This window comes from Stegodyphus dumicola, chromosome 1 (genome assembly GCF_044657685.1).
Source record: "Stegodyphus dumicola isolate Sdum_Otavi_A_Nest chromosome 1, ASM4465768v1".
Taxonomy (NCBI): Eukaryota; Metazoa; Arthropoda; class Arachnida; order Araneae; family Eresidae; genus Stegodyphus; species Stegodyphus dumicola.
Window position 1 is genome coordinate 208091133 of NC_140768.1, and position 14862 is coordinate 208105994.

The window sequence follows — 14862 nt, forward strand, 5'->3', positions numbered from 1 at the left end:
CCATAAATTTTTTACTGCAATAATATATAATTAATACGAGTTAATAGCATGCAATTAATAAAGTTCTGCATTTGCATTTAACACTAAAACAGAACAATAGCATTCATAATCCCTCACCATTACCTTCATTCCTAGTTTCTTTACTTGTATTTAACTTAACAATAAAATTCAACAATATAACAAACAGCATTCATCGCCCCTCACCATTACCTTGATTCCTAGTTTGAAGGTTCAAAAGCTAATGAAAATCTTCTGACAAAGAAATTATCTTCAGGCAAGGAGAACAGCCAGATGTGCTATCGGTAATTTTTAGAAACACAAGATAAAGTTTAGATTTTTCTCCGCTAGATGCATTTCAGAAAGCAAGAAAGAGTCCCTTCAAAATTTGAACTAAACTGATTTAGAGCATACTAAATATATATCTGAGAAAAACATGCGTTGAAACCCCATGGTTAAAAGCACGAATAACGAGGTTATATAACTGATTTAATTGATTAGTTTTGATATGCCGGCAACTGATTAAAAAAATTAAGAGACCTTCATAACTAAAGGAATTCTAAATGCATATTCTTATCTACTAAATCATGTTCGTTATCTACTAATTTGACGAATAATCTTCCAACTTCACAAATTTTGCGCGCAAAAGGTATGGCATTTTGAAATTAATTAATCAAAGGGATGTATTATTAATTTTACTCGATGATAACGAGCGAATTAATAAATTATATTTTATTACTTTCCATTAACAGCACAAAAGGTTTTTTTCCCTCCCCTCCAAAAAAATGGTAATTTAAGAAATTTTGTAATTGGTTCTAGGATCAATATTTAAAGAAATAAACCTGCAAGAGACCTTTATCGATTTGTCTTTGTAATCGTATATAAATTTTATTAAATTTTTCTTTTTCTAATTTTTTTCTCAACTCTGGGATGGAATTGGTAATCAATCTGCGTTCAGTGTTGAAATTTTCCTCCTAGAAAAATTCGTGGTAAATCATTTTAAAAAGCTTGATTATACTTATGCTACATAGCAGAAAGCCATACATCCAGTTAAATGTTTCTTAATCAAACACTAAATCTAGAAAGCAATTTTCAGCAATTTATTTAACCATAGGCTTTTAATGGTTTACGCAATATACAAATTGAAGAATGTATGAAATAGTTTAATTTTAAGCTGTGTATTTCAGTTTTATTACAGGTTTCCTCAAGTTTATTGCATTATCTTGCGTTCAGGCGACTAAGAAAATAATGTCTGATAAATTTTGTCTCTCAGATTTACCCATTACATTAGAGAGTTGCAGTATTATCTAAATTATCGAAAAATTAGAAAAGAGGGAAAGAAGAGAAGTAATCTGAAAGAGAAGATAAAAGGTGGGTGGAATATGGGAAGGTCTTCAGCATAAATATCTTCCATAAAATTACGCATACAAGAAATATTGTTTAATAAATTTCGACATACGTATGTTTTAACATTAGATATACACACTTTATATTATTAGAAGGGTTCATAATTTACTTAAAACATTTGTATAATTCATATTTGTCAGCTAATAAATGGACGTATTATAAAAAGTAAATAGTAACAACTTTAGATTTGCTCACATAAAATTCAAAATAATAATTTACTTAAAACATTTGTATAATTCATATTTGTCAGCTAATAAATGGACGTATTATAAAAAGTAAATAGTAACAACTTTAGATTTGCTCACATAAAATTCAAAATAATAATTTTATATAAAATCGTCACCAACCTAGTATCTATTGTTACAAATCTATGCATCTAAATTAAACTAAATTTCTTCTGAAGTTGTTATTCAACACAATCATCCCAAGTTTATTGAAAAATAATTAAGGAAGGTGGTTTAGAGCACTAAATTAGGAAGGTGATTTAGGCTAATTTATACAAACTACGATTGGAATAGATTCTCAGCCGTACACATAGGTATTAATAATGTGATAGTATATTGTGAGTGCTCAATGAGAAACATCTGAAGCTTTCGAATTTCAACTCTTCGGAATTTTCTCTCATTTCAATTTTCTTCATTATTAGTAACGACACAAAAATCTTTAAACAAACAATTTGGGTTGATATTATACAAGAGCATTCATTTTCAAAGCGTAGCTTGCACCTGACAAATTTGTTCAATTTAGTTTTTTGGTTCTGTTTCAATATACTTGAAAGTAAATTTTTCAAATATCTCGTCATTCTGCTTGAAAAAAATTTGAAGAAACATACTTCACTGGCTCGATAATCTACGATAAGCCCTGATTTTTGCTTTTGGCAACTATTTTCCAGTGTTTGACCTTTACCTACCCATAAATGAATATATTTGCATGGAAATGTCATGTGCGGAAGTGCAACTAAACCAGACATGCCCCATCAATCTCTAGACTTTAATGCAACTGAAAATTTATGGGCACGTTTAACAAGAAAAATTTTTAAAAATCATGCCATACTCGAAAGGTTTAAAAAAGACATTTAAAGATGAACGACTGTAAAATAATTTCAATTATTGTGAAAAATTAGTCCGTTTATCGATAAACAGATTTTAAAAGCTGTTTAGCAAGTAGAGGCTTAGCAACCAAATACTAAATTTCATTTATATAACACAAACTAATTACAATTATCTTCGAGTTTAATCTTGAAGTAATTTTCATTGTTTGTTGAAATTTTATTTTTTAAAAATGAAAAAAAAAATTTCCTTTATTGTAAAAGAGCAGATTTTCGAGTTTTACTTCGATTCACTTCGATTGTATTTCATACCATAAAATTTAAGGGCATGACTAACTAAGAAACTTTTTGAAACTGGCTTATTAATTGCTGAAAGTATTACTGTAACTGCAAAATTCCTTTTAAGATAATCTGAAATTAATGTAGCCTGTCACTTTGAAATAATCTCTTGTTACTTACTAGAACTTATTTTTCAAGTACAGACAGCTTCAGCAAAACATAAACGAGGCTAATGAATTATGCTAACTAGCGCCTTGTGTGCAATGAATTTGGCCAACCCTGAATACAGAAAGCATAGCAATTCCTTTCAAAACTCCCATCCGTTTAAACGTTATTTCGGTTTTCTGTTACATACCCTAAAAGCTCCTTTCTTACTAAAATTATCTTAGGCAACTGGAATAGATTCTCAGCCGTACACATAGGTATTAATAATGTGATAGTATATTGTGAGTGCTCAATGAGAAACATCTGAAGCTTTCGAATTTCAACTCTTCGGAATTTTCTCTCATTTCAATTTTCTTCATTATTTGTAACGACACAAGAAAATCTTTAAATGAAGCGTAGCTTGCACCTGACAAATTTGTTCAATTTAGTTTTTTGGTTCTGTTTCAATATACTTGAAAGTAAATTTTTCAAATATCTCGTCATTATGCTTGAAAAAAATTTGAAGAAACATACTCTTAATACATATATTTCTCAGATGACATTTCAAAATATTCCTCAAATCAACTTTGATCCTATTGAACAAATTGAACTTTTTTATTGGGACAAGATTCAGAAATGTATGCATGCCCGTGTATGTATGTATGTACGTATACACACATACCGGGACCGGATTCAGAAATGTATGCATGCACGTGTATGTGTGTATGTATGTATGTATGTATGTGTGTATGTATGTATGTATGTATGTATGTACGTATGTATGTGCGTATACACACATACCGGGACCGGATTCAGAAATGTATGCATGCACGTGTATGTATGTATGTATGTATGTATGTATGTATGTATACGTATGTATGTATGTGCGTATACACACATACAGGGATGATCTTGGAAAGGGGATAAGATGGAGCAGAGCAAAAGAGCGATGAAATGATTTTCACATGTATTATACTTTTGTAAATGGGCGGTCAATTATAATCTGCACGCGAGCGGCCCGACGGTCTAGAATCGGCATTACACAGTTACACAAGTACATACTGGTGTACGTAAAAGTATACATGAACATACGTACTACATATATGAACACATACATACATCACATACATTTCTGAATTCGGTAACAGAAAAGTGCAGAGGGAAAAATGTTTCATTAATAATTAGGGGTGACTTTTCTTCCATACTGTGCATTCTTTCTCCTTTAGTATTTTTTTTTTTTGATTGCCCTAACCATGTAGAGTCATTTGGTATCTTTGAAACAGAAAAAGAGACTAATGTGCAATGCCTTCGCCAGGACTCGAACCTGGACAGCTGGAAATACGCGCCGAGTGTGCTAACCGTTACACCCCAAAGGCGTGCAGAAAACAGAGAGAAAATACCTTACATACTGCTCCTTCTAAAGAGCACCTGGGGATTAGGGGACCTCATCGCCCAATCCTGGTGGTGAAAAATCATCATCCATATTCCTTTACGTTCGGGCGCCACTGTACAAATATAAGATCTTTTCTGTATGCTGGAGAAGTAAAAAATGAGCAGTGTCCTTGCCGGGGCTCACACCTCGACCTCTCGAATACGCGCCAGGGGTGCTAACCGTTACACCACGAAGGCATGCGAGGAGGCGGGAGAACTACCTTATTGCGCAAATTTTTATTATTATACTTGAAAATAATAGATTTTTTTTTTTCAATCAGCAGAAACTAAATTTTGACATCTTTGTAGTGTTCTGATCCAGTCTGGCGAGTCCTCTGATTCGCATTTTTGAAAGAAATTATATCGTATCGGTTAGAAATTTTCGATGTCAGGAAACTGAAGAAAATTCCGAACCTTCCAAACTGTCGTGCGTTTGTCCAGTAACACCATGAACGCATGACGGACGACAGGTTATTAAGATACTCTTATCTCCAAATCCGGGTAGTAACGATTTATCGTCCACCACCTTTTAATACGAGCGCCACCAGTAGAGTCTTTCAGAATTTTTCGAAGACAGGAAACTGAAGATATCCGCAATGTTTCGCCGGAATTTGAACTCCGGTCCTCCAAACACGCGTCGAGGGTTCTTCCAGTTACACCATGACGGCATGCGGAAAAGAGAATATAAAATAAATGTAAAAACAAAACTACAGTCAATTCCTCATTAACCGCAGGCAGATCAACCGGGACTGCCGAACGATGGAACTATGATTCAGCGTAGAACTACGTAGAACTAACTATCCATGGAAATACAAATAAGGAAAAGAAATATACGTGGAATAACAACAGTGACGTCCATACGATGACTGACGTAGTATTTGTCAGATGATTTGTCTACAACAACATGTATTTTAGCTGCAGTGAAATTTATAGACTTTGGACATTAAATGTTCTATAACCGACTCTTTTGTTTGATTTCTCTGACTTTATTCAAGTCATAATAACTTGAGAAATAAACTAGTAAAACAACAAATCTGAAAAATGTATTTTACTTTTTTCATAACAAAATACACGCAACTTCATTTAACAAAATTTTTCAGAATGACCTTCGTGCGCATTCTACATCAATATGCAAGTCAAAGTCAGTCAAATGCACCTAAATTAATCCAGTAGCTTCTGAAAGAAGACGAGCGGTACTTACCACGCCGTTTAGTTTCTTAAAAAGACCTTTCCGTATTACTTAAATCAGATGCAACGTCGAAACTGCGTATATAAATAAATCACACATTCAGTCAAGAGTCGAATTAAGCAGGGGGGGGGGGAAATCAGAAAGTTTTCAGATTTTATATTACGCTCAAAGGGACTTAGTCCAAAGGGACAATTTGCCCAGAAGGACTATTATTTTCGTTTTGGTATTTTGCGTTGGTTCACTATAAATGTTGATTCACTTTTTAAATTGTTGCTATCAAATATTAGAGTCAATATCAAGTATATTATATTTAAAGAAATTAAATAATGAAGAATCTGCATAAATGTAGGTATGTTTTCTCGCACTGTGATAAAACAACGGTACACAGCGCCATCAAATTTTGAATAAAGTAGTTCTCCACCTGATTATGGGCATCTGGAAGACCAAATTTGGAATTTGTTTTATTATCTATTTCGCATTTTGTAAAACTTTAACGAATTTCTGATTAACATTATCTATTTCACATTTCGTTAACGAATTTCTGATTAACAAACTCGACGATTTCAAAGCGACAATGGCAACACTGTACGGGAGAAAAACAAAATTATCTCCAGCTCGCAAGACTGTGTATCGGAAATTCTAAAGATGATGCTCATTTTAAAATTATTTTGCGATATTGCTGTTGAACAGAATTTTATGGTTAAATGCGAAGAACATGATATTTAATAAATAGAGGTCACACACGAAACGTTAAAAAAAGCCCGATTATGTAAAATCTGAAAGCCTTCAGATTTTTTTTTTTTTTCCACATTTCTTTCCGTTTCCCTCTTTTCCGGGTGACTTTTTTTTCCTACAACCCATTTACACACATACACGTTTCGAAAGCATTTGGGCTAAACACATTTAAAAATAGCTTATCTTTAGAATATCTGATAGAGAGACTCGTGAGCTAGATATATATTCCCCCCCCCCAAAAAAAAAGTGCTGCCATTGCTCGCTTTGAAATCATTGAGTTTGTTAATGAAAAATTCGTTACAGTTTTACAACATATGAAAGAGAGAATAAAATAAATTCCAAATTCCGACTTGTCCATACTCGGTGGAGGAGTACGTTATTCAAAATTTGATGGCTGTACATACCGTCGTTTTTTTCACAAAGCAAGAAACATACACATACATTCACGTATATTCTTCATCGTTTAATTTCTTTAATATAATACAGGGCGATAATATTTAGTGGCAACAACTTAAAAAGTGATTCCATTTTGAGACTAATAATAGCCCGGGCTAACGCCCCTTCGGGCTTTATTGAAATAACTTCATAACACTTAAAACTAATATGAGAAGATATATGATGAATAAAAATACTAGCGGTTTTTTCGTATACTTCAAGCAAAAATATTTAAAACCATTTTTCACAATGTTTAGATAAGGTAAAAATTTTCACCCTGTCTCTCTGTCACCACCACACTGTGACTCTTCCTCATTTAAAATGGGTATTTAAAAATTTTAGAAGCATTAAAAAATTAAAACACTGCTCACAAACAGCAGATACATGTTAAAAAAATCCCCATTAGGAGGATTCCAGTATTTTTGAAACACACTGTCGCAACAATTAAGTTTCCATAACGATAAAAGAATATCAAGTAAATATCTTTCATATTAGTTTGTGTGGGTAGCGGCTCTACAACCACCACCCGCACTTCCAAACGATTGAAGTCTTTCAAATAAAACTAAACTGTGAATGAATAGCATAAAAATTAACAAATGAATAAAATGAATCCTTTAAATGAATAGCATAACAATTAAAATTACTGTTTTTTTTTTTTTTTTTTTTTTTTTTTTTTTTAATTCCACCTTTTCTTCTTTCGCACTCCTTATTTGATAAGGTGATGCACCAAATTGTGAAATACAAAATATTTTCATTAATATTTGAGAATGTACATTTAGAATAAAATTTAAAGCAGGTATTAAATTATGCCATTATTTGAATTAATTACGTGATTACTTGGATTAAATTATGAGCAGCAATTACATTCAGACGTATCCCGGCTCCAATGCTTTATATACACGTGAAATGTGATTTTTATGTGAAATTTTCGTGTGTCCGAGCAATTACAGGTAGTGCATTAAACACGATGAGCTCTCGTACTTCACTTTATTTATCATTAATATTTATTTTTTAACTCATCTCTTTACATTTTACTTCCTTTTAATTAATTATTATTTACATTACTAATTATTTCTTATTTGCCTTTCCTTGCAGCCTTCCATAGGGCTCTGACACTAGGTTTAGATGTTAATAATCCCTGGTTTAAAAAGAACTTATAAAGAGAAGATCGTAATTTACATATTAATACATCCTTACCATCATTAGGTTTTATTTTTGTTACAGCTTTGCCATCGGTATAGCTTTGCCATCGGTATATTACAAGCCATCGATTATACAAACATTTTTGATACAGCTTTGCCATCGGTATATTACAAACTATTAGAAAAACACTTTATTAAGCTAATAATAAAAACAACAGTTGTGTAGTAGTGTGATATTATTAAAATATACTATCGAAGTACACACTGATTTGCTTTCATATGCCGAAACAGAAGCAACATCGCGATCACCACAAAATGAAATGATACAGCAGACAAAAAACCATTAATTGAAAACAGTCACACTCATTAAGTTGCTAATTAAATTAGATAAACAAAAAATAATAAGAAATCACTTACTTGAAACTACGTTGACAAAATATGGCTTCCAGAAACGATTAATAATTAATGTCTCGACAGACAGGCCGCCCGACATTTCTACGACTGATGAAAATCCCAATTAAAGATTTGATCTTTTCTAAGCTGATCTGATCCAAGTGATTATCGGCTGGCCTAACAATTTGACGAAAGTAGAATAAGATTATAAAAGTTAGCCAATCATATGCCCAATGCTCGTGTTTTTTTATTTTTTGCTTTGACATCTCTTTCTGTAAGGAACCCTCCCTTCAAAGGGGAGGAATCGAATAACTTGTAAAGGGATGAGAGAGGGTGAGGGCCAAGTGAATCGCTCTTGCTCCCCCCTCCATTTCTTTCCCTTCCTCTTCTACGCGCTGGCATTGAAAGTAAACAGTATTCGTTAAAAGTAATGGGAAAGTCCATCCTATTGATTGCACTCATTTTATAGATTTATGGCAGTAACATAAACATTTCAATTAGCTGGCCACATGACTTTTTTTTAATGTCTTTGAGATGGTTTTAATGCTCTTGGTGATTCAACACTTGCTTAATATTAACCTCATGCTGGGTTAGTTATATTCAGTCACCAACACATCGAACAAATTTTTAGATGCGTGAATTTTTCTAATAGCAAATGGCACGTTTTGTGGAATTGAGAACTGTCGATAACTGAGAACGGATTAACGGGGTTGTGGGTTCATCAGATCGTCTAAAAAAACGTTTATTGCGGGACTTTGTGACAACAGGCTCATAAACATTGTACAATAAAAAAATAAAAAATTCTAACCGACTTTTTTGCACGAGATTGAATACAATAACATTCATTTTTTTCTTCATTTGAATAATATAGTTCCTTCATTTCTAATTATGTTCATTTTTCTGTTATTTAAAGCGCGTTATTTTTTATTTTGATATATTGATTTAATTTAGGTAACCAAATGCACTTATTCTCCAAATTAAACTGCTTCTTGAAAATACAAGTACATTGTTAACAGTATTTTTCTATTAATTGTAAAATGGGTTATTCTTCTTTTGCTTTTTTAGCCTAAAGAGGCTATTAGTCTGAAAGCACGATTTTGGTTGATTCATTTTAAATGTCATACACTGTAAATACGTAGTTTTAAGAATCTTTTCAACTTTTTAATATGATTAATTTAAATAAAAACGCATTTAATTCATGACACATCTAATTAAAAGCATTAAATATTTTTACAGATTTACGTTATGCATTTTTTCACTTTCCAAATGTACAGAAGATACATAATATACCAGGGATTCCCAAACATTTTCTTGCATGGAACACTTTTAAAGGAGCATTTTCGTCATATAATTTAAAGGTAACAATTGCGTATAAACAATTTTGAAAAATGGCTTTTTTGTATTACTATTATTTTTAATTTTACAAATACTGAAGAGTCATTAGGTTATTTCGCGGCAGAAGACAGGAAAAATCAGCTACGCCCTCGCCAGGACTCGAACCTCTCGAATGCGCCAAAGTGTGCTGACCATTACACAACGAAAGCAGGCAAGAAAGCGGGAGAAATACCTCATAATACAAACAAATTTTCAGAAAATCACAGATTCTAACTGCACAAAAGTTCGATTTGACTTAACCAAGTGATACTTGGTTGCAGTTGGTGTATTGATGCAGTTTTTCTTTAAATTAGATTTAAATTGCTGAGTTTTTAAATTGCCTCGTTCCAAATATATACATATGTATATATAATTAAAGAAAAGAGAACAAACTATAAAAGACCTATGTGGTCAAAAACTTTGGGCATTGAACGTTCGCTAGCATACAGCTGGCAGTCTGCGTTGCAGATAACTGGAAACGGCCGACATATTGTATTACTTACTAGATGTCACTTTTGAAAAATCATAAAATCTTCATAATCCGATCATTTTTTTTTTACTTGCTGCTCATAAGATGTGTTATTCAAACACATCTTATGAGCAGCAAAGAGAGTGAGTTGATACGTTTGACACTGTGTTTATCCTGGGGTTCTACTATCTAAGTATACTTCCCAAAAACCTCAAATAAATCCACAAACGGGCTTTGCGACAAGAATTCCTTGAGTAAAGTTCTAAACAAGAGAGCGCGTATTAGTTGGAGTATTTATAACTTGAGAGCGCTTTGTTTTAATCCTGCACAGTGACTGGGCAAGATTTCTGCAGCAATGCGGTTACTGCAAGGAAATTTCAGATGCCTCGAAGGGGTTGCCTTGAGGGGTTGAAAGCTATGAATTAAAAGGTCTATTGTCAATTTGTACCAATTAAGTTTAATTAAATTTCGATCACATTTTTATATTATATATATATATATATATATCAAAGATTGAAGTAAAAATATTAATTAATAGTAACAAATTGCCTAATACTTGCGCAAAAGCTGCAAAGTAATAAAATAATAATTTATTTATTAATGGATGATTGAGTATATTATCTCCTTTGAGAAAGGTAGTAGAATTTTAGTTGAATGAAGTTACTCATAAGCATTTAAAAATGAATCTTCAAAAAAATTTTTAAATGAAACATCAAATATGAATTATTAAAAATTGAAAATGGAAACTTTTAAAAACTATTAAATATCAATCATGAAAAAATTTTGAAAGTGGAAACTTTTAAAAAATGAAACAGTAATCAACAAACCAAGTAATTATCGTCATTGATCGAAAATTGGTTGACTTTTCAAGGGAAACAAAACAATCCCTGATCAATTAATAATCATTAATACATCGAAGGTGTTCGTTTTGTAGTCAAGTAAGAATTATGATGCTAAACTGGTATTATGTAAGTTGAGTATAAACCAAGTAGGTAGATTTTAAGCGAGATGAATTTAAATTGATGTACTATATAGAATTACTGATGAAAGTGGCACTTCTGTTGTGTTTAATTTTTTTAAAAATGAGTAGTAGTATTATTTTCTTGAGTAAAGTGTCCCCCGACACTCTCACTTTTAATAATGTTAATTCAAAGTAATGTTTATAAACATATTAAACAGAATGCAATCTTTGCAAAAAATTATTAAAAAAATTCTAAATACACAAGTTGAAAAAAAATTTAATGAAGAGAAGAGGGTATAATAAAATGTACATAATATGCATAAATGGCCAGAAGATGAACTAATTAACTTACATGCTTATGAGTATTAAAATAACGGACACGTCTCAATCAATACACATTACCGAGCTATCCATTTATTAAATGCATGTGCCCCTGTATTCTTACTTTTCCAGCATATTTTTCTCTTAAAATTTGTTTCGCGCTGCATTGCACACGAAAATACAGCAATTATTAAATTCCTACTAAACAATTTCTACTAAAATTAGCTATCTAAATACTAAATTCGTAACACAGCTCCTCTCCCAAGGACTGCACATGCCGGGGAGTACAATGCCTAGACAGGAAGCCATACTTACAATTAAGGCATCAATGCAATAATAAACATTACCGTATTTAAAAAACAACATAAACAATAATTGTAATAAATAAAATAAAACAAATCAAATACTAAATCAATAAATGATTGCACAAATTTACAAATTTAGAAATAAAAAATAGCACCATGGTCTTATACTATTTATATTATATACACTACGAAATATGGCCACAGTAAGGAGCTAACCTGTCGTGATGAACGACATTAAGTTTAGAATTCAATGATTTACGGATCCGAACTACGACGTCGTTTAGCCTTAGGATTGTGTAAGGACCATTGCAAGATGACTGTAGTTTAAGACAGAGTCCTTTCCGTCCAATCGGATTTCACAACTACACCTTATCTATTTCGTTGAATCGATGTCCTGTAGCTCTTCTGTCGTATCAGGTCTTCATCTCCTCTGTCGCGAGGCTGACTCGCTCTTGTGTAAAATTGTGCCTCCCTTCAAACCGGGCCTGGAGATCTTGGATGTACTCCTCAGGCGACGAAGGCGCATCCGGAGAACGACCAAACAAGAGATCACAAGGCAGACGGAGATCACGACCGATGAGCATTTGAGATGAGAAATAGCCAGTAGTCTCGTGGACAGCACTGCGATAAGCCAGTAAAAACAGAGATAACTTGTTTAGGCCCAGTCCTGTTGGTTTCTGGAAACCACCAACGACAGGTTATTAAGGATGGTTCGATTAAACCTCTTCACCATACCGTCTAACTGGGTTATATAAAGGTGTCGTATGTGTTTTGTCAATGCCGAGTAGCTTGCAGAGTTCTTTTATTACAACCGATGCAAAATTTCGTCCTTGATCGAAATGTAACTGAAGAGGCACTTCGAACCTGAAAATCCAATGCTGTATTACTACCTCTTGCTGTATCATTACCGTGACAGCTTCTTGATCAGGAATAGGACACTCTTCAGGCCACTTGGTGAAGCAATCAGTGACAACGAGAATGTACTTGTTGCCACCAGCAGGTCGTGGCAGAGCTCCCAGAATGTCAAAGGCGATGCGTTCAAAAGGCGCTCCTACCATGTAACATTGCATCTTACAGAGGCTGACTTTTTTGGGTCCTTTCCGACCCACACAGGCATCGCAAGATTGACACCACTTTTGCACGTCATCTTTTGCATTACTCCGGTAGAAGCGTTCTCGAACTCTTTGTAAAGTTTTCGTTACTCCGTAGTAATCTCCTATAGGGCTGCTATATAGTTCCTTCCGGGATCGGGTATCTTGGAAGTATCAGCTGTAGATCAAAATGTCCTGCCAAGTAGGTTTTCTGTTTGAAGACTCCATTAAATCAATTATGGGTTTAATGTCGCCATCTTCCAGCTGGTCTTTCCTGATTTCATTTATTGATATCCATTTATTAAATGCACGTGCGTCTGTATTCTTACTTTTCCGGCATAGCTCTCCCTTAAAATTTGTCTCGCGCTGCATTGCACGGGGAAATACAACAATTTTAATTATAATTCTACTAAATTTAGCTAGCTAAATACAAAATTTATAACCATATGTTTTGGTTTTTTTTATTGCAGCGGTTCTCAACCTTTTGACTAACGTGTACCATCTAACCCCAAACCGAAAACCTTTAGTACCATCACTACATTTTACAATGATTATTTTTCAGTTTTTGAATAGAAATATTTAAAAAAAATATATTTTGCCATTTGCACAACCTATCGGCTAGTTGTATTAAATACGCACATATGAGGAAACTTAGATTAAAAATTGGTTATCATTTTAACTATCAAAATTTAAGTTATAATACCTTAATTCTAAAATTGCCTGTGATTTATGAGAGATCAATTTGTTTATATCTGGTCTTATTTCACTTAGTTTTATCCGTAAACTAGGATCCACTTTTAATTTTATTCTGTATTTATTTTTCAAATATAACATGGAAAAAAATCTTTATTCACACAAATAGGTTATGCAAAACGGCAATAAAATGTAATAGCTTTATTTGAAAAGTCTTTAAATTCTTTTTTTTCAGTACAGCCAAGAAGTGTATTATTTTTTAAATCTTCAGTTAGAGTTTGATCGCAGAAAATTTATATCAGTTGTTCATTTTCCTTACGAGATTTTTGAATGTAATAGTTAAAACTACTTTGTTTCTTTGCGTACCACCGATTGAGAATCCCTGCTTTATTGTATTGTAATTCTGTAACGGAGATAGCTTTTAATCCACTTCAACTTTGAAAAGCTTTCCTAGCAAGAAGCAACTAAAATACGCACTGTCAAAAAAGTCTTTAGTACCAAATATAAGAGACTGATTCCTGAAAGCCAGTTTTCCCAAATAAACGTCAAAATTTTCAATGAAGACCACTTTCCAGCTTTGTCCTGTTTATATTTCTACATACAGGTAGTACATATACAGTGTGGTTAAAAAAAAAAAAAAAAAAAAAAAAAAAAAAACCCATAAATACTTAGTGTATAGGAAAAGGTAATAAAGTGAAAATTTGCATAGTCGAGACATTTAAAGTGATGTAGAATGCATTCAATTAGTACAAATTATTGAATTAAAAGGTACTGAGCGTTCAAAATAATAAGAACGAATTTTGTATGAGTACATGAAAGAATGAATATGGTTCTAAAATTATAGATGAAAGTAGAGATTTCATTCTAAAAATTCGGAATCTATCAAACTAGCTTAATGAGAATCAAGATTCAAAACTGAACATTGGTAACACTGAAGAGTTCAAAAACATATATTCAGATATAAAGGGTATTAAGAATTAAAAGGAAATACCAGAATATGCAGGAAATGTTAAAGTTCGAAAATGCGAATGAAGTTAATAATGAAATAAAATAGTAGGATAGGTCATGGTAAACGTACTACAGAATGATAAATTGTATAATTGGTAAATTAAAATAGTACTATAAAATATGGACTAAGTAGGGGGTATTCAACGAATGGGATATGAATAACAGTTAAAGGTTGTAAAATAAAATGCTTAATTGAAATCTACCTCTATGTTTAAGAAATTTAAGCATGTTAATTTAGCTGAAATAGTAAAATCAAAAGCGCAATTACAATCAAAAATTATGAAACAGAGTTAAACTTTAGAGTATGTTGGAAACTAGAAAGAAACCCAGTGTCAGAAAAGTATAAAAATGACATCTAAAATTAACTAAAGTTCATGCGTATGGTAGGAAAGTGTAATAAACAAGTTCAAAATTAGAGTACTTTAAAAATTACGAAGGTA

General features: G+C 32.5%; 1 protein-coding gene across 3 annotated transcripts in view; it reads right to left on the reverse strand.

Moving 5' to 3' along the window:
• LOC118187360 (protein bicaudal C homolog 1-B-like) overlaps positions 1-8362 on the reverse strand; it is a 254265-nt gene extending 245903 nt beyond the window's left edge. For 2 of the 3 annotated variants that reach the window (XM_035357562.2, XM_035357558.2), the window contains exon 1: positions 8225-8362. In XM_035357562.2, the coding sequence (XP_035213453.1) occupies positions 8225-8300 (76 nt within the window). In that variant the 5' untranslated portion in view covers positions 8301-8362. The remainder of the gene's footprint in view (positions 1-8224) is intronic. The other variant, XM_085825071.1, reaches the window with a different exon arrangement.
• Positions 8363-14862: the final 6500 nt, after the last annotated feature.